At 58.3% G+C, this 27,621-nt stretch overlaps 1 protein-coding gene across 1 annotated transcript in view; it reads right to left on the reverse strand.

Moving 5' to 3' along the window:
- The window catches only part of TTC28 (tetratricopeptide repeat domain 28), a 70,556-nt gene that overhangs the window by 10,136 nt on the left and 32,799 nt on the right, over positions 1-27,621 (reverse strand). The window contains 9 exon segments of the mRNA XM_063143738.1: positions 2,175-2,393; positions 2,618-2,747; positions 2,911-3,020; positions 3,865-4,388; positions 4,697-6,038; positions 10,002-10,509; positions 19,893-20,023; positions 21,088-21,360; positions 23,361-23,508. Of these exon segments, the coding sequence (XP_062999808.1) occupies positions 2,175-2,393; positions 2,618-2,747; positions 2,911-3,020; positions 3,865-4,388; positions 4,697-6,038; positions 10,002-10,509; positions 19,893-20,023; positions 21,088-21,360; positions 23,361-23,508 (3,385 nt within the window).

Genomic DNA, 27,621 nt, shown 5'->3' on the forward strand with positions numbered 1-27,621 from the left:
ACAGACTCTCAGCCCAACCCACCTCACAGGGTTGTTGTTGTGAGGATAACATGGAGAGGAGGAGGAGGATTACGTACGCCGCCTTGGGTTCCTTGGAGGGAAAAAGGCGGGATATAAACGCAATAAACAAACAAATAAATAAGGGGAGTAAATGTCGCCACGGCTGAACGTTGAGCTGCGGCGGAGGCCAAAGGATTCCTTCAACCTAGGCAGAAGCGCGACGAGCTCTGTGGGCTTCTCCCCAAACAGGGTGAACGGGCAACGAAAGTTCAGAGGGACGTCAAGTGCAAACAGATGCACCTTCTTTGGGGCCAAAAAGCCCCACTTATGCACGGATGGCTCTGAAGCAGCGGTCGTTACCCAGGAAAGAAGCTCACTAAAAAGCACACTGGGTGTACTACAGCGTCCAAAGCCAGGCATATTCAGCTGACTCTGCGCCCCACTCCCCACGCCTGGCCCTCTTCTGCCCCTGCCTCCTTTGGCACAGACGGGCGGTTCTGCTCACCCCGCTGCAAAACCGCAGGAGAATCCATACAAGTCACATGAGCCCAGGGCAGGAGCGAGGCCTCCCCTACGGACGGGGGCAGGGGGGCGTTTCCGTGCTGTCTGGATCGGAAGCACCAGAGCCCTGGCTTTCTCCCACTGAGTGCACGATCCCGCCGTATCTCCACCCCAAAGGAGGCTGCCCTGAGGCCAAGCTGCTGCTCTCCGCAAGGAAGGAAGGAAGGAAGGAAGGAAGGAAGGATCGGGTCTCTTTCGCTCAAGGGTTAACTTGTGCCTGGAGAGAGCGTGGCCCTGCGACTGCAGGCCTGCCTGCACGAGATAACGAAGAGCGGCTGCCTCTGCCAAAGGAGCCTCCTCCACACGCTAATCCCACCGCTCCCGACTGACCCACGAGCCCCGGCGTGCGCCAAGGCCGCCCAGAGGATCAAAGGGAGATGGGGAGTGGGCCGCCCGTTTGCTCAGCGAATCCGCTTCGACGAAGGCCTTGGGAAGCGCCAAGCGAAGAGAGGCCGTTCATCCGGGCCCTGGGCGGCGCCTGTAACAGGCCCCGGCGATGGGATCCCACGAGCTGCCGCTGCCTCCCCCCTTGTCCCCCCCCGCCCACACGCCTCTTCCACTGCCTGGACGAAGAGCAGAGGCTCCAGCTGTGACGCCTTAAGCAGACACTCCGGGACCACTCCGCCCTGGCTTCACTCCGGAGCCTGCATGGGGAGAGGCCTCCACATCCCCTTGCTCGGTTTTCCCGGCTCCCTTCCTGCTCCTGACACAGCAGAATCACAGAATAGCGGAGTTGGAAGGGGCCTACAAGGCCATCGAGTCCAACCCCCTGCTCAATGCAGGAATCCACCCTAAAGCATCCCTGACAGATGGCTGTCCAGCTGCCTCTTGAAGGCCTCTAGTGTGGGAGAGCCCACAACCTCCCTAGGTCACTGGTTCCATTGCCGTACTGCTCTAACAGTCAGGGAGTTTTTCCTGATGTCCAGCCGGAATCTGGCTTCCTGTCACTTGAGCCATCAGGTCTGTTAGCGGCTCTCCAGGCCCCACTCTCTGCCTTGGGGGGGGGGGGGTTTGTCAATCGCAGGAGGGAGCCTGCAGGGCTCAGGGGTGCATCGCTCAGGAGAGTCGTCCCCCTCCCACGCCCCAGGCCGAATCACCTGGCCCAGAAAAGGGAGGAGGGGAAACCCCCTGTGAACAGCGCCCACCCGCAACCTCCACCCCACCCCGTTCCCCCACCCCACCGCCTGGAGAGTGATCAGGAGTGCGCCACATGCACGCACCCGAACCTAGAACGCCAGCAAGGTGCAGGCAGCTTTGCCACCCTCCCCAGTCTGACCTGGGGCAGCCCCCCAGCCGGCAGAGCCCTTCCCCCTCCACGGCACCCCCAAAGAGGCCCTGCGCGGGCATCACGGGAAACTGGCCCAGAACAGTTGTTTGAAAAGGATGTTGTTGTTTTTGTGCTTTAGATGGTTTTAAATGTTGTATATTTGTTTTTAATGGTCACTGTTTCTAACTTTTGTGAACCGCCAAGAGAGCTTTGGCTGTGGGGCGGTATAGAAATGTAATAAATAAATAAATGTAATAAATAAATAAACCTCCTCTTTCCACCTCGCCCAAAGGAGGCGGTGCGCTTGGACACAGAGGACCCCCCGGTGCTGCCCTCAACCACCTACCGGCCCCCGGAGCCAGCAGCCAGCTGTAGAGGTGCCCCGCAGCCAGCGAGTAGTAGAGGACCAGTCCGCGCTGCCCGTTCACCGTCTCCAGCACGTGATCGACCGTCACGGGGGAGTAGGGGTCCGAGTCTTGCTGCCCCGTCTGGCGCTCCACCAGCAGGTCGGCAAAGGCTCTCGTGCGGCCCCGCTCCGCCACCGCCAGTGCCTCGTCATGGTGACCTATAAGAAAGCAGGCCCCTGCGCGTGAGGGCTGTGCCGGAGGTCGTGGCAGGCGAAGGGGTGGGGAGGGAGGCAGAGGCCAGCGGCCTCCGCCCAGGGCAAAAGGAGGCCGAGGAGGTCAAGGCGCATCCATGGCACCACTGAGCGAGCCCCTCGCCAGGCCAGGCCAGGCCAGGCCAGGGGGGCCTCTAGGCAAACGGGCCCTGCCCCACGTCCTCTCTTACCCAAACTAACCAGCACCCGCTGCAGGGCCTGGTAGGAGGAGGTCTGCAGGTCAAAGAGGGAGAGCTTGTAGTCCGTGCTCAGCCGCACCTCGTGCCGGATGGTCTCAAAGAGGGCCGAAGCCCGGTAGAGCTGTGAGAGGGGGAAGACCCAGCCGGTCAGTCCGGCCTCTCCGGGGCTGCCCAAGAGCCCAGAGAGCGGCAGGCGTTGGGCGCAGGAGACGCCGCAGCCTTGGCTCCACTGTGGGGCCGAACGCCGTCTCCCGCCCACCCCCTGCCCAGCCGCGGCGGCTCACCTGGTGCTGAGCCTCCTCCAGGTTCCCGCTGGCCCAAAGCGAAAGGCCCAAACCGTGCCGGATCCGGGCTTCGTCCTCCCTGCGCCCCAGCTGCTCCGCCAGCCTCAGCCCTGCAGGAGCAAGGAAGGGACTGAACAAGCCCCACCACCCGTCTGCGCGAGGCCCCTCCGGAGGCGGAGGCGGCGGTGACAGCGGGCGGGAGCGGGGGGCCTCTGCTCTTCAGCCCCACAGACGCAGGCCCGTTCCCACAGCCTCCTTCCCAGCCCGACTCTGGTCTGTCTCAGGCTGCCCACTGCATTTGGGCCTCCTGCCTCCAGGGCACGGGGAGGGCCACGCATGCCGCCACCACCACCTCCTTGGCCCAGGGAACTGGCAGCAACTGCCCCTCCCTCCTCCTCCTCCTCCTCCCCCTCCTCCCTCCCCCTCCTCCTCCTCCTCCTCCCTTCTCCTTCTCCTCCTCCCCCCTCCTCCCCCTCCTCCTCCTCCCTTCTCCTTCTCCTCCTCCTCCCTCCTCCTCCTCCTCCCTCCTCGTCCCTTCTCCTTCTCCTCCTCCCCCTCCTCCCCCTCCTCCTCCTCCTCCCTTCTCCTTCTCCTCCTCCTCCTTCTCTTCCTCCTCCTCTTCTTCCTCCTTCTCCTCTTCCTCTTCCTCCTCCTCCTCCTCCCTTCTTCTCCTCCTCCCTCCTCCTCCTCCTCCTCCTCCTCCTCCTCCTCCTCCTCCTCCTCCAGGGTATGGCAGGAGCCAGACAAGCCCTGGGGAGAGCGACCCAGCGTGGATTTCCCAAAGGGGTCAGCTTGGGCTACACCCAGAGAACAATGGGGATTGGGGGGTGGGGTGGGCAGCTACCCACCCCCTGAAGCCTCCCCTGCCCAGGACCTTTCCTGCTTGCGAAGAGGGCGGCTGCCTTACCCTGGCCTGGCCGGTGGTGGCTTTCCTCCTGGGGCCGGGCCACTCACCTTCCTGCAGGTACATCACCGCCTGGGCGTAATTCTGCAGGGCGTGGTGCGTCCTGCCCAGGCTGCTGTAAGAGGCCGTCTTGGCCACCAGGTCATTCATCTGGGCGGCGATGCTCAGGTGCTGCTCCTGGTAGACCACGGCCCTCTCGTAGGTGCCCAGCGACTCGTAGGTCAGGCCCAGGTTCCCGTACGCCCGGCCTTGGCAGGCGGGGTTCTGGGTCTCCTCCGCGATCTGGAGGTCCAGCTGGTGGTACTGGAGGGCCGTGTCGTACTCGGCCATTTGCTGGTAGACGCTGCCCAAGCCGCAGGCCGCGTTCCCCTCCAGGGCCTGGTCCTTCATCTCGCGAGCGATGGCCAGCTGGCGCTCCAGGCAGGAGATGGCTTGCTCGTAGTTGCCCAGCTGGCTGTGGAGGGTGCCCAGCTCCCCGTAGGCCTGGGCTTTGTCAAAGGCCTCCCCCAGCTCGTGGGCCACCACCAGCCTCTTCTCAAAGCAGACCAGGGCCTGCTGCAAGCTCCCCATGGCCCTGCGGAAGACGAGGCCGGCGTGAGAGAATGCTGGGCTGCACCCCTGCCGGCTCCAGCCAAGCCCTCGGCAGCTCCTAAGGCGGAAAGCTGGCCCGCGGGCTATTCAGCAGCACACGGAAGTGGGGCAGCCCCTTTGGGTGGGGCAACCCAGAGATCTGGCCCTCCTCCACAGCTGTCTCTGCCCCTGCCAGGCGGCCGGCTTCCCCGTCACGTACACGGGAGGCCCTTTCTTCTCCTCGCCCCGTCACGCAGCAACTCCTTCCTCCCCTCCCCTCCCTGCTCATTATCTCCCCAAGGGCTTCCTTACCTGTGCCCGTTGCCCAGGCCCCGGTAAGCCTTCACCTGGTCCTGCATGCGGCTCAGGCTCTGGGCGACAGACAGGTACTGCTCGTAGTACTTGATGGCTTCCTCGAAGTCCCCCAGCGCCTCGTAGCAGTCGCCCAGGTTCCCGAAGGCCCGGCCCCGGTCCAGCACGGCCTCGCTCCCGCTCAGCTGCTGCAGGGTGGCCAGCTGCTGCTCGAAGTAGCCAATGGCCTCCTCCATGGCGCTCATGTTCATCTTGGTGATGCCCATGTTGCCGTAGACCTGGGCCTCGATGCCGGCGTCCGCCAGCCGCTGGCCCAGCTCCAGCTGCTCCTCGTAGCACTTGAAGGCCATGGTGTACTTGCCCAGCGCCATGTAGACGGCGGCCAGGTGCCCGTGGGCCCGGCACTCGCCCAGCGCCTCGCCCAGCTCTTGGTAGACCTCCAGCTCCTGCGTGTGGTAGCCCAGCGCCTTGTCGCACTTCTGCACCATGCGGTGGGCGGCGCCCAGGGCGGCGTAGGCGCTGGCCTCCAGCTTCCGGTCCGTGACCTGGTGGGCCAAGCTCAGCTGCTGCTCGTAGAACTTGATGGCCCCGGCCATGTCCTTCTGGCACACGGCGATGTCGCCCAGGTTGCCCAGGGCCCGGAACTTGGCCTGGGAGTTGCCGAGGGACTGCGCCAGCGACAGGAGGTACTTCTGGCACTCCTCGGCCTTGCTGAAGTTGCCCAGGGCCTTGAAGGCCAGGCCCAAGTTGCAGAAGGCCTTGGCTTGGCTCAGCTTGTCGTGCAAGTCCTTGGCCAGGGCCAGGTCCTGTTCGTAGTACTTCACGGCCTCCTCGTAGTTGGCCAAGCAGTAGTGGGCGTAGCCCAAGTTGTGGCAGACCTTGCCTTCGCCCTCCATGTCCTGCAGCTCGGGGGAGAGCTGCAGGTACTGCTCGTAGTAAGGGGCCGCCTGGGCAAACTCCCCCCGGGAGCAGTGGAAGCTGCCCAGGTTCCCCAGGGCCCGCGCTTCGCTCTGGATGTCCCGCAGCTCCCGGGCAATGTGGAGGTGGTTCTGGTAGTGCTGAAGGGCTCGGTCGTGGGCGCCCAGCGCTTGGTACGCCACGGCCAGGTTGCCGTGGGTGGAGGCTTGCGAAGCCCGGTCGTTGACCTCCATGGAGATCTGCAGCTCCTGCCGGTGGTACTTGACCGCCTGGTCAAAGACGCCCAGGGCATGGTAAGCGTTGCCCATGTTGCCGTAGGACCGGCCCTGGGCGGCGTAGTCGTTCAGCTCCTGCGCGATGGACAGGTGCGCCTTGTGCAGCTTCAGCGCCACCTCGTAGTCGCCCTTCATCTGGTGGATGATGCCTGCCGGGAAAGAGCATGCGGGTCAGCCGGAGCCCCCGGCAAATCCCTCCTCCCCTCGGCTCGGAGCCCGGGAGCAGGGGCCGCAGAGATGGGCGTTGCAAAAGGGAGGCCCAGGCAGGAGCCCCCCTGCCCTCTGCCCAGAAACGTCAGCATGATCAAAGGGCATCCCGTCCCACAGCTGGCAGCGCAGTGGCGATGAGGGGCAGGCAGCCCCTCGGGCTCAGGCAAAGGGAAGGAAAAGGGTGGGTCTTACAGACAACTGCCCAAGCAGTAAGAACGTAAGAATCATAGAATCGTAGAATAGTAGAGCTGGAAGGGGCCTACAAAGCCATCGAGTCTGACCCCCTGCTCAGTGCAGGAATCCACCTTAAAGCATCCCTGACCGATGGTTGTCCAGCTGCCTCTTGAAGGCCTCTGTTGTGGGAGAGGCCACAACCTCCATAGGTAACTGATTCCATTGTCGTACTGCTCTAACAGTCAGGAAGTTTTTCCTGATGTCCAGCCAGAATCTGGCTTCCTGTAACTTGAGCCCGTTATTCCGTGTCCTGCACTCTGGGAGGATCGAGAAGAGATCCTGGCCCTCCTCTGTGTGACAACCCTTTACGTATTTGAAGAGTGCTCTCATGCCTCCTGAATGCCTCTAGTGTGGGAGAGCCCACCACCTCCCTAGGTCACTGGTTCCATTGTCGTACTGCTTTAACATCAGAAGTGCCCTGATGCTGGATCAGACCAAGGGTCCATCTAGTCCAGCACTCTGTTCGCACAGGAGCCAACCAGCCATCGACCAGGGACCCACAAACAGGACATGGTGCAACAGCACACACACCCCATCCATGCTCCCCAGCAACCGGTGCACACAAGCGTACTGCCTCGGATACTGGACGTAGCGCACCTAAAGGTTCGGCCTAACAGGCACCTCCGATTCGATGCGATTAAGACGTGACTCCTTAACTGGCACTGGGTGTGCGAGGGGAAAGGTGGGCAGCGGCCTGGGCCAGCCCAGGATGCTTCTCTTGGAGGAGGAACCCAGCTCAGACGGAGAGCACCAGCAGCTGCAGCGGCGTTGGATGAAACCCGAGAAGACGAGGCAGCTGAGTCAGCAAGAGGGGCCGGGCTGACCCTTGAATGCAACTCCAGAAAGACAGCCGCCGCCTGCTGCTGCTGCTGCTGCCACCGCCCAAAGCCAACTGCCGGCTTCCCAAAGGGCTCCCGTGCCAAAGCGAGGCCTCGGCAGCGCTGCGGGCCTCACGCAAGCCACAGTGCGGAAGACGCATGCGCGCAGCAGGGAGCCGGCAGAAGCATCCACGGGGGGGGGGGGGCTGTGTCGCGGAGGACGAGCGTGGGGCTGGGGGGGTGGGGAGCGGGTCCTGCAAGGAGGTTGCTGGAGCGGTTCCTCTGAGAGAAGCCGCGCAAGCAGAAACAAGCGGAGGGAAGGGGGGCAGCTCCCAGTATGGAGGGGGCTGAGTCATAGAATCATAGAATCAAAGAATAGCAGAGTTGGAAGGGGCCTACAAGGCCATCGAGTCCAACCCCCTGCTCAGTGCAGGAATCCACCCTAAAGCATCCCTGACAGATGGTTGTCCAGCTACCTCTTGAAGGCCTCTAGGGTGGGAGAGCCCACCACCTCCCTAGGTCACTGGTTCCATTGTCGTACTGCTCTAACAGTCAGGAAGTTTTTCCTGATGTCCAGCCGGAATCTGGCTTCCTGTAATTTGAGCCCGTTATTCCGTGTCCTGCACTCTAGGAGGATCGAGAAGAGATCCTGGCCCTCCTCTGTGTGACAACCTTTCAAGTCCTTGAAGGGTGCTATCATGTCCCCTCAGTCTTCTCTTCTCCAGGCCCTGAGCTGGAGAAGAGAATGCCCCCTGAGCTTCCGCTGTGTCTGGGAGGCAGCCGGAGGGAGAGGGGTGAGTTTCAAAGCCAAGGCTGCAAGACACCCCCACCCCACCCCCAATACCAGGGATTTCTTGGGGAGCCCACTGGGCTGCGTCTCCTTGCCACTACGCAAGGGGAGCCCCACGGCGTGTCCAGTCAGGGAGGGAGAAGCGCTCCCTGGGGGTGGGGCTCGTCGATGGACCAAGCCAGGACAAGCCCCCCCAACCTCCGCCCAACAGCAGGGCTCCCCTGATCGGTTGTGCCCCACCCACCCAGACGGGACACGACTAGCAAGAGAAACAGGGTCCCCCTCAGGTGCTAATGAGGAATGGGGGGCCGGGGTGATGCTCCCCGTCCTCATGGCATCCCCTCCTCTCCTCTCCTCAGCTCAGGGAGACTCAGCTATTGGAAGAAATTAAGTAATTCATCAAGCCGATTTCAATTACCTGACACTGATAACATCAGGCTACAATTAGCATTGGCAAATGAGCCCAGCGTCAACCAGCAGCTGCAGGCAGGAGCGGCTGCGAAGGCCACGGGTGCCGCCCGCCCCTCCGGGACCCCCGAGGCTGCCATCGCTGGGCCTGGGACCGCTTGCACCGCTGAGTCAGCATGCGAGCGCACGCTGGGGGCTGTGAGGTCCGGCTTCTTCCCAGGGGCAGGAAGGACTTTGTGCCGCTGACAAAGGAGTCAACTCCACAAAAGCTCCGGCCGCCAGAAGGCTCTTGGTGGTTCCCCCCCGCTGAGGAGCAAGTGGGGAGAGGTGCTGGCTGCCCACACGCCGCGGGACTCTTCGTCACACTTCCTTCGCAACTTGGCTTTGCCTCAGCCTTGCGTGGGCATGATGGCCGCCCCCCCCCTCCTCCCTGATACGTCAGCGGGGGCAGGCGGAGCGAACCTTGAAGCGGAAAGCAAAGGGGGAGGCGGTATAAACTCCGGCTACATGCGAGGGGCGGGGTCTCAGTTGAGCGCATCGATTGGGCAGAGACACCAAGCACAGGTCACCCCGCCTGCACATTTCCTCAGCGGGCATCGTGGCTGCCCAGGGCCTCCCTGGGACTTGTCCTGTGATGGAGGGAGACCCGGGCAATGCCTGGACTGGGAGTACACACCCAGCCGAGTCGCCAATGCCCCCGGCATCCCTCCGCTTGCTCCGGCGGCCTCGAGCCAGCCGTCTGTGACGGGAGCACAGATCCAGCGCTGCGCCCGTCCACGTGCGCTGGGCAGACAGAGAAGCCCCCCGTGCCCACCAAGGCTGCACCCTGAAGCCCGTGTGTGTGGAGCCGGAGGCCAAGAGAGCAGGCTATAGGCAGGCCTTCTGCAACGTCAGCTTGCGCTCCCTTCTGTGTCATCCCAACCTTAAACCCTGGGCCCCTTCCGTAGAAACACCCCGACTGGACCAGAGTGGAAGAGGCCCCTCTCCTTCGAACCAGCCTGCAGAAAAGGTCCGTCCCTGCTCAGCTCCCGCCCCTGCTCCCAAGCTGTCGCTTGCGCTGAGGTTTGGAGAAGTGGAGAAGCAGAGAGCGGCAACCAGGATCATCAGGGGTCTGGAAACAAAGCCCTAGGAAGAGAGACTGAAAGAACTGGGCATGCTTAGCCTGGAGAAGAGAAGACTGAGGGGAGACATGAGAGCACTCTTCAAAGACTTGAAAGGTTGTCACACGGAGGAGGGCCAGGATCTCTTCTCGATTCTCCCAGAGTGCAGGACACGGAATAACGGGCTCAAGTTACAGGAAGCCAGATTCCGGCTGGACATCAGGAAAAACTTCCTGACTGTCAGAGCAGTAACGCAATGGAACCAGTTCCCTAGGGAGGTGGTGGGCTCTCCCACCCTAGAGGCAGCTGGACAACCCTCTGTCAGAGATGCTTTAGGGTGGATTCCTGCATTGAGCATGGGGTTGGACTCGATGGCCTTGTAGGCCCCTTCCAACTCTGCTATTCTACGATGCTATGATTCCCCTGCTGCGCCACGTGAGCCTCCCCCCCTCGCCTCCCTCCTGCCCCACTGGCTTCTCCCGCTGCCCCTCAGCCCAGCTGGGAGATGCCAGCCGAGGCAGAGCAGGCCGCCCACCCCCGCTTCTTCCGTACCTAGGTTGGAGGAGGCTCGGCCCTCGGCGGCCCGGTCCTGCAGGCTCTCGGCGATGCCCAGCTGCTCCTCGTGGTACTGCTTGGCCCGCTCCAGATCCTGCATGCACCGGGCGGCGTGACCCAGGCCGGCGTAGGCCCGCATCTCGAAGGACTTCTCCTCCAGCTGCCGGGCCAGCTCCAGCACGTGGTTGTGGTACGACATGGCCTTGTCGAAGTTACGCCGGTAGTGGTAAGCGCTGCCCAGGTTGCTGTAGGCCCGGGCTTCCTCCCGCTGGTTGCCCAGGGCCTTGGCGATCTCCAGGTGCTGCTCGTGGCACTGCACGGCGTTCTCGAAGTCCCCCATGGCGATGTAGACGGCGCCCATGTTGCCCAGCTCCCGGGCCTCGGAGAGCTCGTCCTTGCCTTGCTTGGCCAAGAGGACGCACTGCTTGTGGCTGGCCAGGGCGTTGGGGTAGTCGCCGATGGCGGTGTAGACGTGGCCCAGGCTGCTGAGGGCAGAGGAGGCCGCCTGCAGCGGGGAGACAAAGGAGGCTGGTGTCACAGCCCTGCCTTGCCAGGTCAATGAGCTCCCCCCACCCCGCCAGACCTTACGGGGCGCCTCCCTGCTCCCTACCGCCGCACGCGCAGAGCACAGGGCCAGGCAGGCAGGCTCCCATGGCGGAGTTACAGCTTGAAGCCTGGAGAAGACAGAGGGGAGACATGAGAGCACTCTTCAAATACTTGCAAGGCTGTCACACAGAGGAGGGCCAGCATCTCTCCTCCATCATCCCAGAGTGCAGGACACGGAATAAGGGGCTCAAGTTACAGGAAGCCAGATTCCGGTGGGACATCAGGAAAAACGTCCTGACTGTTAGAGCAGTACAACAATGGAACCCATGACCTAGGGAAGTGGTGGGCTCTCCCACACTGGAGACATTCAAGAGGCAGCTGGGCAACCATCTGCCAGGGATGCTTTGAGGTGGATTCCTACATTGAGCAGGGGGTTGGACTCGATGGCCTTAGAGGCCCCTTCCAAGTCTACTCTTCTATGATTCTATGAAGACTGCTCTGGAGGCAGTGAGCAGAGATACCTGAAACTAGGCGGATTCTGGTCTTGTAAATGTCATCCAACAGACTGGATCAGGCCTCTGATTTGGGGCAACAAGAGGAGGACTGGGGGTGCGTAGAGACAAACACAACTTCCCTGGAGCAACTCTAGGCCTCCACCAGCTTATCTGACATCTCCGCTCATTCCTGTTATCACCGCAAACGAAAGTCTCCTGCTTGGCCGCTCTCAGGCAAACAAACATGTCACAATATTTATCTATGGAGCGATTTACAAGCCAGCTCCGCTCCGCTTCCCACGCTACAGGATGAGGCCCAGGGAGCGCGCAGATGGATCCTGGCAGAGGGAGACGCCTCCTTCTGTCCTCCTGAGAGGGAGGCAGCTGGTGGGACGCCGTAAAAGCCTCTGATATCAGAGGGAGTTCCTATGAGGAGAGCCACTCTCAGGTTCAGGGGGTGAGGGGTGGCAGGAGAGGAGGCCATGCATGGCCCGGCAGCGTTCGCTCAGACCTGCTTCATAGCCTGAGGGCCTGCGGCAAGCACGCCTACAGCAAGTTCCTGGGCTAAGAATGTCGTTGGCCTTTTTTTAATGGAAGATGCTGAGGCAGCTGATTCGTCCTTGAAAGGAACTAACAGAGAGCAGAGCTGGTGACAGGGCCTTCTTAGGGGTGGCACCATGGCTGTGGGATGCTCCCCCCCCTTTGAAGTTATGGCGGCACCAACGCCAGTCAACCTTCGGCACCAGGTGAACACAGTAATTTCTCAACAGGCCTCACGACTAGATGGGCGGGCTGATGTTTTACAGCAAGTCAGTTAATTGGTGGATACAGAATTTTTGATACTGGCCGGTCGCTGCGCATTTTAACTGGATTTGTAATTGTGTATTGTAGCCGGGATCCCGCAGCCTCACCCGCGGAGCGCCCTCGAGCAAAGCTTTTCTGCAGATCTCCATCCCGTGGGTCTCCTGGGAGCCCCAACATTACCAGAAGTGGACGCTGAACGGACTTGCAGTTGGCCTGTGGCGGCGTGGAGGGAACTGACCAACTGTGCCGGCCCTCGGCTGACCGGCTACGCGACCCTTCCAGTGAAGCAGACACGTCTGCCTGGGAAGACCCACGGCTTGGCTTCTCCCTCCACATCCAGCTCCTCTGAGGCTCACCCAGCCTGCACTCGAAGGCCTCCGCTCACCCGCTCTTACGTCTCTCCCTTGCTTGGCTCCGGCCCGACTCCCTCTGCCAGGCCCTGACCAGCACGCGCCCCCTTCCGCTTCGCTCCCCGACTCGCTGCGAGTCCCCATCCCCCTGCTCCGCCACCGCAAATGGAGAGTGGAATAATGAAGAAGCCAGGAGACGCTCTTCCGGCTGCCAGCCAGCCGGCGGGGGACTGAGCTGCAGAGATTAGCCCATGATGGATGCTGCCGCGGTGGCTCCCTTCGGACAGCCCTGCGCTGCAACCGCACACAAAAAGCAGGCTCCAAGGATCTGTGCTCTGGCAGCCCAGGCCAAGGCCGGGCTGTTCCACTTTTCCCTGGGGAGGGGTGGGGACAGAACGGGACAAAGGCTGCTGCCCACCCCCCGCCCCTCTGCAATGCAGCAGGCAGCTTTCCTTGTCAAGTGCACGCAAACAGCTCTCGGGGGCCAGAACAACCTGTTGTGATGTGTGACACCCACACCAAGTGCAGAAGGGGGGGCGCCTCAGTGCTCTTGGGCAGAGACGCCCCCAAGCAGAACTCCTTGGGGAGGGGGGAGAGAATTGGGGCGCTGGGGGCGCTGCAGCCACGGAGTTGCCAGCGTGGTCATGCACGCACGCTCCCCACATGTGGGTTCTGTCTCATACAGCCGCTGTCTACGGAGTCAGACCACCAGTCCAGGGTCCTAGCCACCCCCTAGCTACAGCCCTCCTGTTCCAAAGTCTCTGGCCCTGCCCTCCTTGCCCGAGCCAGGGCCCCGTGCCGCTGCTGATCCACACAACAGCCCCAGGAATCAAGGAGTCACAAGCACAATGTCAAACACCAGAGTATTCAATTGCACAATTCCGCAGGAACTTCACCTCTGTGTAGAGAAATGGCTTGCACACAGGGGTGAGGAGCAGCTCCAAGGGGAGAGACGGGGGCCCAGCCCTCCGGCGTCCCCCTCTCCTGCTCTTCCCTTTCCGCGGACCGCCAGGCCCCTTTCCCTCCGCTCTGTAGGAATCTAACTCTGACAACCAGGATAAAGCCACATTCCTGCAGGAGGCCGCCTAAGATGAGCAGGGAAGGGGCGACAATTAAATCTTTGCCATCTAATCGCAAACACAACGGCACGGGGAAATAAATGGCTGGTGATTGCTGCCCTGGGGACCCCGCAGGTGGCAACACACGGTAATTATTTCACACGCTCAGCACAGAAGCCTGACAATGACAGACAAGACACACACACACCCTTGGCTGGCTGCTCTTTCTCAGCCTAGCCCTTTGCTCGCATCTTCCCATCCCCGCTCGAGAGGGGCACCTGGGAGCCCCCCAGGACAGTGGAAGGGGCGGGGCAAGAGCCCTGCCCGCGGGAGGGGGCCGTTCCACACAAGCCAGTTTGGAGCAGGGAAAAGGTCTCCCAGCAGATCCACCTGCCAAGGGAGGTGGCCCAACTCAAGCGACGCCTGGCTCTGCACACCGGGATTGCCAAAAGCGGCTGAGGGAGCCCACCTGGCCATCTTCTCGTGGCGGGGAGGGGGAGGGGGGAAGGCCATCACGGTACCTGCTCCACCAAATAGCGGTGATGTGTAAGGCAGGCCTGATGCCCCCGACCAAGGCAGAGCTTCTGAGAGGTGAAGTGATGGGATGGGATGGGATGGGATGGGATGGGATGGGATGGGATGGGATGGGATGGGATGGGCCCACCAGTGCTTTTGCAGCCAGCAATTCCTTGGGAGCAACAGAGGGAGCCAGGGCACCTGACCCAAACTGGAACCAGTTGCCTAGGGAGGTGGTGGGCTCTCCCACACTAGAGGCCTTCAAGAGGCAGCTGGACAACCCTCTGTCCGGGATGCTTTAGGGTGGATTCCTGCATTGAGCAGAGGGTTGGACTTGATAGCCTTGTAGGCCCCTTCCAACTCTGCTATTCCATGATTCTATGATTCTATGGGCAGGGTGTGCAGGGGATGGCCGGATGCTCCGAGAGCCAAGCTAAAGTTCTGAACAAAAAGCAGCCGCCCAGCACCTCGGCCCAGCGCAGGGTCCTTCGCCTTTGAAATAAAATTGATCCGTTTAAGCAAGAAAAAGCATATTTCGCGTCAGGTGTGGTGACTTGAACGCCAAAGGTGGGAAACGGAGCCGCGGGGGAGCGTGCAAAATGTGCACAGGCCTGGCAGAGAGGAAGGGGGGAATCTGGGGGGGGGAGGGGCTTCAAGGGACCCAAATCCTCCTTCCACCGCCTGCCAGGCAGCGAGTCGGTGGCCTGGATTCTTCTTGACGCGCCGGTGGAACGTCGATATTTTACGCATGACAAATGGCTCCCGCCCGGACTTTCGCCAGGCATTTCTATCCCCGCACCTTGTTTTCCTGGCTCCTCGAAAAGGATCTGCACAAACTTAATCAGCCCTAATCCCAGTCCCAAGGATTAAGACCCTCTCAGGGACATCTTTTCTGCCTGGAATGGCAGGAGGAAGCCAAAAGCAGAGGCCTCTCCTTGGACACCTGCCTCCTGCCCTGGGGCTGATTTTCAAGCTGTACCTGTGAAGGACAGGGGTGCAAATCTGTACCTCTAACTTGCTGTTGCTATGAGGGTGTAAGATCTGCCCCTAGGTAGGATCCATGGTCTATCGTTCTTTGGTGGCCATCAGCCAAGGTCACTCTTGTCTTGAGCCAGTCCAACTCCCACCGGCACCTGGATATTATCAGGGCGTTGGACAAACTAATGGGATTTAGCTGTGGGGAAAAGAGGTGGCCTGGCCCCTATGGGAGCGGGGTGGGCTGTAGCTCAGGAAGGGCACTGGTTGGTTTACTCAGGTCATGGGACCGGGGGTCCCAAAAAGGGATAAAAAAGCTTTATGATGAAGCTCCTTCATCTTCGTTGCTGGTGCGTGCGTACGTTAAGTGGGAAGGTCAGGTCCGTGGAAAGGTTTTTTATGTTTTAACGTGCGTGGGTATTCTGGAGAAGGCTGGCCGGATTTTGGCTGGGTGTGGGGTCGGATGAATGCTTCTTGGGGTAATGGCGAAGTATTTGAGCTTTTCCTCACTTCTTCCCTCACTCTTCCTTGTCCACATTCCCTCTCCCTTCTCCCCTTTCCTTATTCTCCCCTTCCTACTTTTTAAGGGGCTGTTTTACGACCAAGGCCTTACATGTTAGTTTTAGTGATTGCAATAAAGTTGCTTTGGTCCCTAAATGTGCGTCTGTGGTTTATTCCCGTGAACATCTGGCTCGTCCCCAGTTGTGGACAGGGCAAGGAGGTGGGTAACTGGGGAGCTCAGGACGTTTGGTCCAGGAGCCTACCTTGCAGGGTTGTCAGGTGGATCCTGACTTCCTTTACAGTACCTTCCAGTTACAACAGCACTATTGGAACCAGAAAGCCCTGCAAGGCTGCCTGGTCCCTTTGGCATCAGCTTATGCCGTAGCTTAATAGCCTTTGGCCACTGCCGAGGCCCTAAGGGAGAAGGCAGGCAGGGCTGCCTCCATGTGTTGTCACCCCCCCCCGGGCCTTCTGCCCCCCTGTGCCTCCCAACTGGGGCTCCTCCCTCAAGAGCATTTGGTCAGCTTCGCCTTCTTCAAGCCCCCCACCCCCCACACCAAGCTCCCTCCGGAGCCACCGACGTCTGACACACACGTTTTGTTTATGCCAGCTCCTGACTCAAGCCATGGTTCTGAGTCGGTCAGCTAGAAGCGCCCGCTTTTCACAAAGCAGTGGGGCTAAATTAATGGGTCCTTCAGGGGAATCTACTCATTATCCAATTTGCCTCTTTGATCTTTCCTCTCCTCACTTCAAAGCGTCTCTGGGCAAGTCCCTTTTGTCACCGGACTGGAATGTCAACATGACGCCGCTTCAGAAGCACACGCCGAGGCTGATCGTGCCTCCGAGACGGCCGACGTGGAGAATGCTCTGATGCCAGGCGCCTGCAGAGTAACCTGGGCGGAGGTAGCGCCGCTGCCCTCTACGCCTGGATCCTCTGCCTTAACTTACATCTCCTGCAGTGGTCAAGGGAGTTATCTGGACTTCACACAGGGGAACGGTCCTCTGTGTGTATTAGACCTCCGGCAAATGCATCCCAACGTCTACACAACTCATGAAGGCTAGAAACCTCCTTTTACAGATGGGAACGCTGGAGGCCTCAGAATTCCTTGCGGGATCTCCCTGGACTTGTCCTAAAGGGAGTTCCTTGTAACACAGCCCATGTGAAGGCCAAGTTCCAACTGTCCAAACACACACTGCCCTGCCAGCAGACACACACACACACACACACACACACACACACACACACACACACACACACACACACTCTCCCGGGCCATTTCCCAGCAAAGGGCCTGCTTGCTTCAGACCTGACGGTCGTAAACTCAGCCAGCGGTCCCCGCACAGAGCTACCTCGGCAAGTCCCCTGAATGTTATCTGACAGGCTGGCTGCGTTTGGCAAGACAAAACAGGAGACGTGCCGCCGCTCTCCAGGAAAGCCACCCAGGAGGAAGAGAATAAACGGCCGGCCTCTCGTGCCCAGAAAGCGGCAGAGCGGAGCGCTCCGGAGGGGGCGCGGACTCTCTTGCACCAAGGATGATCTGCAGGCTGTGTGGGGCCCTGCCCCAGCAAAAGCCACCCCGAGGAGCAAGGAGGGGGCTCTGTCACCCCAAGTGGGGTCCATGTGCCTGCGTGTGGGGGGGGGGGCTTCCTCTGTAGCAGCAGCAGCAGCACAGCAATTAGAGGGCTGCCAAACTCAGGCCACCATTTATCACGTTCCCCAGCCTTCCGCCATGATTAATGTTCGACATGATGGCAAGACAATGAAGGGGGGAGAGAGTCAGGCTCCTGAGTGGGAAGACAGTGGGCTGAGAGGAAGCAAACAAAGCTGCTCTTCCCTTCTGGATTCAGGCGGCTCTGTTTTTGGCACAAAGGCGGCCGTGTCTGCATTGGACCCCTTCCACCACCACCTTCCCCAGCTCTCTGTAGCATCGCAGCCGCGAGACCTGACTAGGAAACAGCCTGGTGGGGGCGGGGGGGGAGAGAGGAGAGGGCCGTCGGCTCAGGATCGCCGCAGGAGGTTCTGCCGCCTTCTTTGTATCCGAAAGCTACGGCAGGACGTTGAGCTGCCGCTGAGATGCCTCTGCCCAAAAGGAAAGGGGATGTTGTGGACGAAGGACAGAATAAGGAAATGGGGTGGGGAGGAGGGAAGGGGGGGGGCTCCAAGCTCTTTCGCCTGGCAAGACCCATCTTGATTCCGTGGGGAGCCAAGGGGGCTTTGGGGCAAGGGGATGCCCTGGGCGTGGCTTTTACGGGGCAACTGCAGGCAGTCCAGGCGGCATCAGCTTCTACTCCCACGTTGGCTGCTGCTCCCATCCTTTTTCTTACCACGAAACAATCCGTGAAGGAGGGGAAAGGCAGCCTCGCTCGCTGCCACACACACACCCCTCCGCCCAGAACCATCCGAAGAGCATGTGACTTCGGCACATCCCTCACAGCCCAAGACGACCATGGAGTCTGTACCCTCAGTCCCTCGACAGCCCAGGCCCAGGGCAGCCGGCAAGCGCCCAGGAGAGGTGGGGCGGCCCTGCAGCTGCCAGTGCCCCTCCTCTCCGCTCCACGGGGCTGGCGGGCCCTCCCTCCTTCCCTCCCTCCCTCTCCCCCTCCCTCCCTCCCTCCCTGAGCGCCAGGCCGTGATTCCGCCTCGCTCCCTTTGCTATTTTTAAAAGCAGGCCTGCAATCGAAGGCGGCCGAAGGCCTGAGAGCTGAAGCGGCAATTGTGTTGTGGAGGAGCCTCTGTGGTCTCCGCAGCCGTTGCAAGGCAAACATTCCAGCGCAGCGATGGGGCCCGAACACCCCACCCCGCCCTCCTTGTCCCGTCCCCAGATCCTGCTGCTGTTCTGCTCCCTTCATCCTGCTCTGGATTCCTGTGGCCATGAAATACGCTCCCCAGGCCACAGGGAGGGACGTCACCACCTTGTCCTCTGGCAAGCCGAGGGCCAGTGGAGCTCCCAAGCCCCTTGGCTCACGGGCGGCTGCCCCGTCCCCATCATCCGGTACGGGTGGAAAGGCCTCTCAATCCGTGCACAGTGCAAAGGCCCCGTTAGGGTTCCGCTTGGCAGGGCCCAGACTTCTCTTGGCACCTTACCTAACGCTGTGGACAACCTGGGGTCCCTCCAGATGTATTTGCACAAACTTCCATAAGAACATAAGAAGAGCCCTGATGCTGGATCAGACCAAGGGTCCATCTAGTCCAGCACTCTGTTCGCACAGTGGCCGACCAGCCGTCGGCCAGGGACCCACAAGCAGGACCTGGGTGCAACAGCACCCTCCCGCCCATGTTCCCCAGCAACTGGTGCACACAGGCTTACTGCATCGAATACTGGAGATAGCACACAACCATCAGAGCTAGTAGCTGTTGATAGCCTTCTCCTCCAGGAATCTATCCAACCCCCTTTGAAAGCCGTCCAAATTGGTGTCCATCACTACATCTTGTGGCAGTGAGTTCCATAGTTTAACTCTGCTCTGTGTGAAGAAGTCCTTCCTTTTATCTGTCCTGGATCTCCCACCCATCAGCTTCATGGGACGACCCCGGGTTCTAGTATTTTGAGAGAGGGAGAAAAATGTCTTCCTAAAAGACTCCCTTCAGCCCCAACTACTGAACCTGCTGGCTGGGGCTGATGGAGGCTGGAGTCCAACACCATCTGGTTCCCCATTTTGCTGAGCCTGCCAGACCCAAGACTCCCTGCCCAGAGCTCAGCTGAAGCTCAAGCAGCACGCCTTCCTCCTCCCGGCTGCTCCGGGGGTGAAGCCATGACCTCATTCCAGAGCGGCACAAAGCAAGCCCCTTCTGGCGGATTCACATCAGCACCGTTGCAACTTTATAATAACCTCTGTGTTACAAAAAAAGTCGTCGGAGGGGGCCAAGGAAAACAGCTGTGCATTCAGAGGAAGCCCTGCGGTCAGGATGATGTCATCAGAAAGCGCCAAAGTAATTTCCTGTGGTTACATCCACAGGAAATCCAAGAGGCTCGGCTTTCTCACAATCCAAGTAGCCGTTTGTTGTCCATAGCTGTTAATTACGTGCCCAGATGGGTCATAAATGGGGGGGGGGGGAACCGTTGCGATCGGGCGGAATCTAGCGCCACCGGCTTGCACGAAGCCGAAACACAAACGGGCCGGAAACCCAAATGCTCACGCTCTTGATTCGCTCTTGCTGAGCAGCCTGCCTGCCTGCCTGCCCCCTTCTCCACCCACTCGCAGAGAGTCAGCCGTGAGCAGTCCGCCCCGTCTCCCCCGCCTGAAGGACGCCTTCCCAGCCCACAAGGTCAGCTGCTCCCCTGACTTCTACTAGGGAGGGACTCCTGGCTAGCTCTCATTCGACACAGAGGCCTCCCTGAAAGGCGGAAGCCATCCACGGCCGTGCGCCAGGCTGCCTTTGCTTACCCTTGGGAGGACTCTTGCCCTTGAGGCCTGGCTCATGTCACCCATCCCAAAGGGAGCGGCACCAGCTTCCCAAGAGTGGTGCCATGCCACTGCCTGCCTGCCTGCCTGCCTGCTCCATGGAGAAAAATGGTGGCAACAGAAACACTCATCCCAAGACAAAGATGTGGACACAAACATGATTCAGGAGACGACGACTCCCCGCCCCAGAACACACACACACACACACACACACACACACACACACACACACACACCTCCTACCTCTCTGTCCTTGAGCTTCATGGCAAGCATCAGCTGATGTCTGTGGTTCGTCAAGGCCTCCCGGTAATTTCCTTTGGAGAAGAATGCAGAGCCCAGATTGCCGTGAGCTCGGCATTCACCCATCTGGTCACCTGCACGACAAGCAAGCAAAGTGCAGGGGGTGAGCAGGGGGGGCTCCCAAAAGGCATGCCAGCGGCTCCCTCATGGGGAGGCCGGCCAGCCGGCCGGCCGGCCTGTTAAGCTGCAGCCTGTCCACCCTCGCCCCACTCCTGCCCTGGAGAGCTGACGAGGGAACCCGGGGCCTCCTTCCTGCCAAACATGCTCTGCCGTTGAGCCGTCCTGGAGGAGGAGGAGGAGAGGAGAGCAGGGATCTTGGCCTGGCACCCTCCCTTCTCTCGGCTTCAGTGGAAGGACCGCTGCCCCCTCTCCTTGCTGGCTCTCTCTTCACCCTTGCTTCAGGGGCCCAAAGCTGGGAGGGATGGTGAGCCCCGGCCTGCTTCTCTCTCTTCTTGCACCCTGGCAAGCTGACACAGACTGAGCCACAGCTGGGGGAGGGGGTGGTCTTCCTGTGGAGGGGGCAGGAGGGAGTGTGGATGTATGGCAATGACCCTTGGGGCTGCCTTGGTAGATTCACACAAAGCAAGACATTCTCTTAGCGAGGCAACACACGAGTCAGCCGAACAAGCCGTGCTCTGTGAGTTGTTCCTGCTCCTCTTCCATCTGTACCCTACCAAGTCCCATCAGAGGGCTTTTTCTCTTCTACCAGAGCCAAGCATTCTTCTCCCCATGAGCTCAAAGGCAGCCTTTGCCTGCTGTTGCACCTGGCTCACCCTGAACCCTTTTGCTTGGCTCGGCTGGCTTCCAGCGCCGCCTCCCTCCCTCCCTCCCTCCCTGCTCCAGCAGAGCTTTCGCCCAGCTGCCCAGAAGGAGCCCAGGTCCTCTTAGGGTAAAGAGAGCTTAGACTTGCATGCTCAGCTCTTCCAGAAATCTGAGGGATCCTCATCACATGAGGATGAGCTGGGTGCCAGCCTGGGTGGGGTGGGGTGGAGGAGGGATACGCTACCATGCGATGAAGCAAAGACTCCTCCCCCTCCCAGCCCCTCGACTCCACAAAGCACACCCGGTGGCCCCCGCCTGCTTCCTTGATGCTGGATGTGCCTCCCTCCTTGAACCCGGAGCCAGCTCGTGAATCTACCTAGCGTCTTGGCCACGTCCAAGTCCTGCTGCATGTAGCCAGTGCTTTTCTCGGTGTTGCCCAGGGACCAGTAGGCGCTGCTCAGGGCTGAGAAGACGGAGCCCCTCAGCTTCAGGCTGCAGGTGCCAATCTTCAAGGCAGCTTCCAGGACCACCACCGAGGCACCGTGATGGCCAGCGGTCAGCAGCTCCTGGCCAACCACGGAGACCACCACGAAGGGGCTCTTGTCCAGCTTCATCTTCTGCAGCTGCTGGTATGTGGGCTCCAGGGACTCTGAGAGAGGGAAGGAAAGAGGGAGAAAGGCTTGGGAGCGTTTCCCACCACGGCTTCGCGGCAGGTCTTTCAGGGCGGAGAGGAGGTGACTTTATCCACTAGGGCTTCCCAGGTTTTTTTTGAGAAACCAGCCCCTCACAGCACACGGGATCTCCGGAGGAGCTTCACAGACTTGGAATATTTCTGAGCCGCTTTTCTACTACGTTGACCAAAGTGGCATATAATGCTAAAGAGAACATTTCAATCCAATGAAATCATCCCCCGCCCCACAAATCGCCAAGAAAAAAAAACATAACGACTTCCAAGAACCCCTTCCTACCCCACAGAGAAAGTTTAACTTATTTAATTATTTTTGCATTTATATCCCGCCTTTTTCCCCTGCAAGGAACCCAAGGCGGCGTATATAATCCTCCTGTTCCTCTCCACTTTATCCTCACAACAACAACCCTGCAAGGTAGGCTGGGCTGAGAGTCTGTGACTGGCCCAAAGTCACCCAGTGGGTTTCCATGGCCAAGTGGGGACTAGAACCCGGATCTCCTGACTCCTAGTCCAACACTCTAGCCACTACACCACACTGGCTCTTGAGAAAGAAAGCCGGTCAGGAGTTGGCCAAGTGCTTCGAATGCACGGAAGAAATCCAGGCTCCTCTCTTTCAGGGATGAGCAGCCCCTGGCTCTCCGGATGCTGCTGGACTCCACTCCCATCAGCCCCAGCCTGCATGGCCAATGAAGTAGTAGCAGTCCAACAACGCCTGGAGGGTCGGAGGTTCCCCACTCTGCTCCATTTATTCATATCTCACCTCCCTTCCAAGAATTCAGGGCAGCATAATTAATTCTCCCCCCTCCATTTTATCCTCACAAGAACCCTGTGAGGTAGGTTAGGCTGAGAAATGGTGAATGGTCCAAGGTCATCCGGAGAGCTTCACGGCTGAGTGGGAATTTGAACCAGGATCTCCCCAGTCTTAGATGCTGTAACCACTACACCACCGCCTCTAGATTCTTTGAAGCCGGTGTGCCTCAGTGGGGCAGGAAATGCAGGGCCCTGTGGGGCAGGGCAGAGTTGCACAACAGGAGCAGTACCAAGCTGACAGGACAGCTACCCAGCCCTGAAAGCAGCCGGCATGAGGACATACTCAGAGCCATGCTGGATCAGACCCAAGGTCTATCTAGTCCTGCATTCTGTTTGCACAGGACATGAGCGCAACAGCGCCCCTCCCTCTCGTGTTCCCTAGCAACTGGCATTGAGAATCAACCCATCTCTGATATTGAAGCCCCAACCTCTGTGCATTTGTCTAATCCTCTTTTAAAGCCACCCCGGTTGGTGGCCACCAACACATCTTATGGTAGTAAAGACAGTTCTTCTATCTTTCTCCCTGACTCATCCCCAAGCTACATGCTGGTCAAGCAGGCTTCCCATTCCTCTGGACGTGCACTGAACCCGCTCAGCAGGTGTTTAGCTATCACGGAAGAGAGGTGGGGAAAAGCCCCCAAATCCTGCTTGGAAGAACTCACTAAAGCTTTGTCAACGTTGCTCACCCATTCCACTGGAGCAAGGGGGACCCAAACCAGTAGACCTTCGAGCGACTGAGAGGAGGCATGACAGCACTCTTTAAGGACTTGAAAAGTCATCACACAGAGGAGGGACAGGATCTCTCCTCAATCATCCCAGAGATCAGGACACGGAATAATGGGCTCAAGTGACGGGAAGCCAGATTCCGGCTGGACATCAGGAAAAACTTCCTGACTGTTAGAGCAGTACGACAATGGAACCCATGACCTAGGGAGGTCGTGGTCTCTCCCACACTAGAGGCCTTCAAGAGGCAGCCCTCTGTCAGGTAGGCTTTAAGGTGAATTCCTGCATTCAGCAGGAGGTTGGACTCGATGGCCGTGTAGGCCCCTCCCAACTCTACTATTCTGGTTCTACGACTCACCTAACAGGCTGCCCCGGCCTCCTGGGACCTTCAACACAATGCATCACCACGCCAAGGAACGCCTGCTCACCTCGCATTGGGGACTTCATGGCGGCTTCCACCATCCCCACCAGGAGCTGCAGACTCTTGGGATCTTGAGCCAACCCAGAGGCAAACGCTGCCAGAGCATCGGCATGGCGCCCAAGGTACTGGAGGGCAACGCCCTGTCGGAAGTAGGCCTGCAACGAAACAAGGCAGAGATCAGCAGAACTGGCCAGACAGCAACGGAAGGCAGAGAACAGTGGGAGCCTCACACAAGCCCAACCAACGTTTTTCCAAGAAGGGGGCGGCGGCTTCTTCCACACTCGGCGTTTAGTGTGGAATTGCCATGCTTGGTTCGCTCACTTTTTACAGGGCATCCACACGACACCATCATCCAATCATTGTCAACCTGTATTTTTCATTAAGTTCTTCCAACTTTCCTCAGGACCACATTTCATAAAAACAGACGAGGAGTACAATCTCCCCAGGTGTAGATGCTTTTAGCACTGTTCTTCTGTCTTTTTAAAGGGTTTTTCTTTTACGTAGGCCGTGATATACTGGGAACTGAACTGATCACAACTCAGCACTCATTATAATCTTTGCAGTGCGTGCCATTTGATCGTCATTTAAAAATATATGTAATCTTGTAATGATCACTAAAATGTTTTCTGGTTAGGAGTTGTTTTTAAAATGAAAGCGAAGGATAGCCCTGTAACACCATAAAGTCAAGAGAATCAGGGGTTTTAGGATCTTGAGCTTCAAATGACTTCCCCCACTCATAGCAACTACCCCACGCCTACAGCAGGATGTACACACAACTAAAACGCACTACTCCCAACAGTGCTGAAAGTCAATTGCAATTTTGTTTGTAGTTTACACAACCAAACTGCGGTGACTGAGTAGCGCAGAGAGCCACCCATAAGTAGAATATCTTAATAGCAGATCATGCACACATTGAAGCTTGAAAACGCTCAAGCACTTTACTTCTTGATTGTGCAGCAAAGTGCCAATACTGAAAGCAGGTCCTGTTGCAAGACCGTCCCCCCCTTCCTGAGTTCCAGCTCAAATTAAATACAGAGCACTGCTGTTGCTCTTCCAGGCTAATCAGAACGTAAGAAATGCCATGCCGGAACAGACCAGTGCTCTGTTCACACAGTGGCCAACCAGCCATCGGTCAAAAGCAGGGCATGGTACAACAGCACCCTCCCACCCATGTTCCCCAGCAACTGACGCACACAGGCTTACGGCCTTGAATACTGGAGATTGCACACAACCATCAGGGCTAGTAGCCATGGATTGCCTTCTCCTCCAGGAATTTATCCAGCCCCCTTTTAAAGCCCTCCAAATTGGTGGCCATCACCACATCTTGTGGTAGTGGCTCACTCGGCCACTGCAGTCTTCTAAGTCATGCAACTTCCACCCTCATTTGATCAGTGTATCCTAACGCCTCTCTCCAGTCCTACAGCCCAGCCAGGCTGTCCAAAAGGGGCACCACTGTGCACGCAGCCAGGGAGACCAACCCACCATCCCTCCTTCTTCAGGCTCCTCTACAGCTCCTGCTACTGACGACGAGTGCTTCCAGGAGAGTCTTTTATCACACAAATCACCCTGCTCCATTCATGGAACTTTGCAAACCCTCCCCGTGTTTCCCACCGCTTTCCTTCCCACACACACACAAAAGGAGGAAAAGACGGAATCGCGTCAGAGTTTCTTTGATGGGTACTGCTAGGAAGCTCCAACGTCACTCATACTCAGGTGTGTAACGGCTTGGCTCAGCCAATCCTTTGGGAAAGAGATAAACAGAGTGGTTTGCTGGCCCATTAGGCCATTTGACAATAGCAGTTCACTCAGAAAGCCAGGCACGTGCTGAACTAATACATGAGAATCCATAAAGCAGAATCTGCAACACAGGGATACGCAGAAGGCCGGCTTGCAGTTAAAAGAAGTGAAAATGCAGCACACGGATGTGGCAGTCCTCTTGGCTGCTGCATCAGGTGATGAAAGAAGTAAGGAGCCCAGGAACAGCAGGGCATGTGTGGAAGTCGCACACATCCTTGCAGGAGACGGGCTTTGCAGGATCATGACCTGGCCCAGGACAGTGATAGGTCAAAGAAGCCTAAAAATGTCTGTCTACTAAAGCCGTGACACCAGATGAAGATGTCATAGAGCAAGCTTAGATATGGGCAGAAGATGGTGGAGGGCAAGCTGCAAGGAAGTAGAGGGCTTGGCAGGAAGGCAGAGCAGGAGGGTTGAAGGAACACGTGCTGAATATGCAGGAAGCATTCTAGCAGAAGCAGCAGGCGGCTATACCGCTTGGTCCAGCAGAGATGCCAAACTACCTGGAAACAGAATCACAGCATGGTAGAGCTGGAAGGGGCCTATAAGGCCATTAAGTCCAAACCCCTGCTCAAACAGACTGGCCAATCAGAAGGTGTAAGGGGCGGGGTCTGGACTTTTGATTGGACCGTCTGCTTATTTCCAGGTATCTCCCAGGAGCCTGAGCAAGGCTATCTAGCAGAGGTAACTGTCCAGAAGAGTTTTTCAAAAAATGAAGGCAAATGCCATCGTAGCTACGTCCCTGCTTATAACTCAGCATGGGAATGCCTAGCTCTTTTTGCCTCCACCAGAAGCACTGCTGGGACATTTCCCCCCAGACTGCAGAGGTGAGCAAAGGTGATTCTCACCGCTAAAGGAATAGGAGGAGCGACTGCAGCACGTTCCAGTCATCTTTGAAGGCTGGATGCCAGAGACGCAAGGCTGACAAACACACATGCACAGCCTTTGCTACCCAAGTGGAACAGATCTGCAATTAATATCCAAAGTGGCGATTCATTAGGGCATTCAGGCTCGCTCAGGAGCTAGTCCACAGAGGCAGAGATTAAGAAAAATCAGAAATGACACGGGAAATTTATAGACATGAATATTTAATCTCTTTTCCATTAGCAAGCGTTGATTGTAGAACCATTTTTAATGAATTGGATGGAAGCAAAATTCATTTCATTAACCTTTACCATAAATGTGTTATTATTGAACCAAACAGGCCACTGTACTGAAAACCCAGCTCAAGAGCAATTAGATTACGGCTGCGAGGATTTGACTCGCGGGAGAACCCATGAAAGAGCCAGGGCTCTGCTGCCTCCATGAGGACGCCGTGCCTTTGCACGCTGCCCTGGGGAGGTGGGGAAGGAAGAGCGACCTGGCCGAGGAGGGGCCTTGGAGAGCGCTACGCCACCCAAGAGCAGAGGCCACGCCGCCTTCAAAAGCCAAGACGCCTTTGTGGGAGTCCACAAAGCTACCAAGGGCCTTCGGTGATGGCGTGTGGTGGTTAAGCTCTGCACCAGGGAGAGGGACACATGTGCCTGAGAAAGGGTCGTTTGCCTGGAGGTCAGTGGACTCCTGGTCTCAGGCTGGGGGGCTCCAATCGCAAAGGCCATTCGCATTGCATTTTATTCTTTTAACCGTTTGTAATCTGGCCAGAGAACATTTGTTATTGGGTAAACGGGGGGAAAAACATGGTGAAACAAATACTAACAGCCCTCGACTTAGAATCATGGAATCATAGAATAGCAGAGTTGGAAGGGGCCTACAAGGCCAACGAGTCCAACCCCCTGCTCAAGGCAGGAATCCACCCTAAAGTATCCCTGACAGAGGGTTGGCCAGCTGCCTCTTGAAGGCCTCTAGTGTGGGAGAGGCCACAACCTCCCTAGGTAACTGGTTCCATTGTCGTACTGCTCTAACAGTCAGGAAGTTTTTCCTGATGTCCAGCTGGAATCTGGCTTCCTTTAACTTGAGTCCATTATTCCGTGTCCTGCACTCTGGGAGGATCGAGAAGAGATCTTGACCTTCCTCTGTGTGACAACCTTTCAAGTATTTGAAGAGTGCTATCATATCTCCCCTCAATCTTCTCTTCTCCAGGCTAAACATGCCCAGTTCTTTCAGTCTCTCTTCATAGGGCTTTGTTTCCAGACCCCTGATCATCCTGGTTGCCCTCCTCTGAACACGCTCCAGCTTGTCTGCGTCCTTCTTGAATTGTGGAGCCCAGAACTGGACGCAATACTCTAGATGAGGCCTAACCAGGGCCAAATAGAGAGGAACCAGTACCTCACGTGATTTGGAAGCTCTACTTCTATTAATGCAGCCCAAAATAGCATTTGCCTTTCTTGCAATCCACTTACCAATTTGTGGATTTGAGGGGGCAAAAGGACTCACACACACCCCACGCAGTGCATGACAAGCAGAGAAAAGGCCCCTGCAAGCAAGGAACTCAGTCCATCAAACCCAGCCCAAGAGAAAACCCACAATCTCAGGTG

The sequence above is a fragment of the Elgaria multicarinata genome, chromosome 18, assembly GCF_023053635.1.
Source record: "Elgaria multicarinata webbii isolate HBS135686 ecotype San Diego chromosome 18, rElgMul1.1.pri, whole genome shotgun sequence".
In the NCBI taxonomy this organism is placed as follows: Eukaryota; Metazoa; Chordata; class Lepidosauria; order Squamata; family Anguidae; genus Elgaria; species Elgaria multicarinata.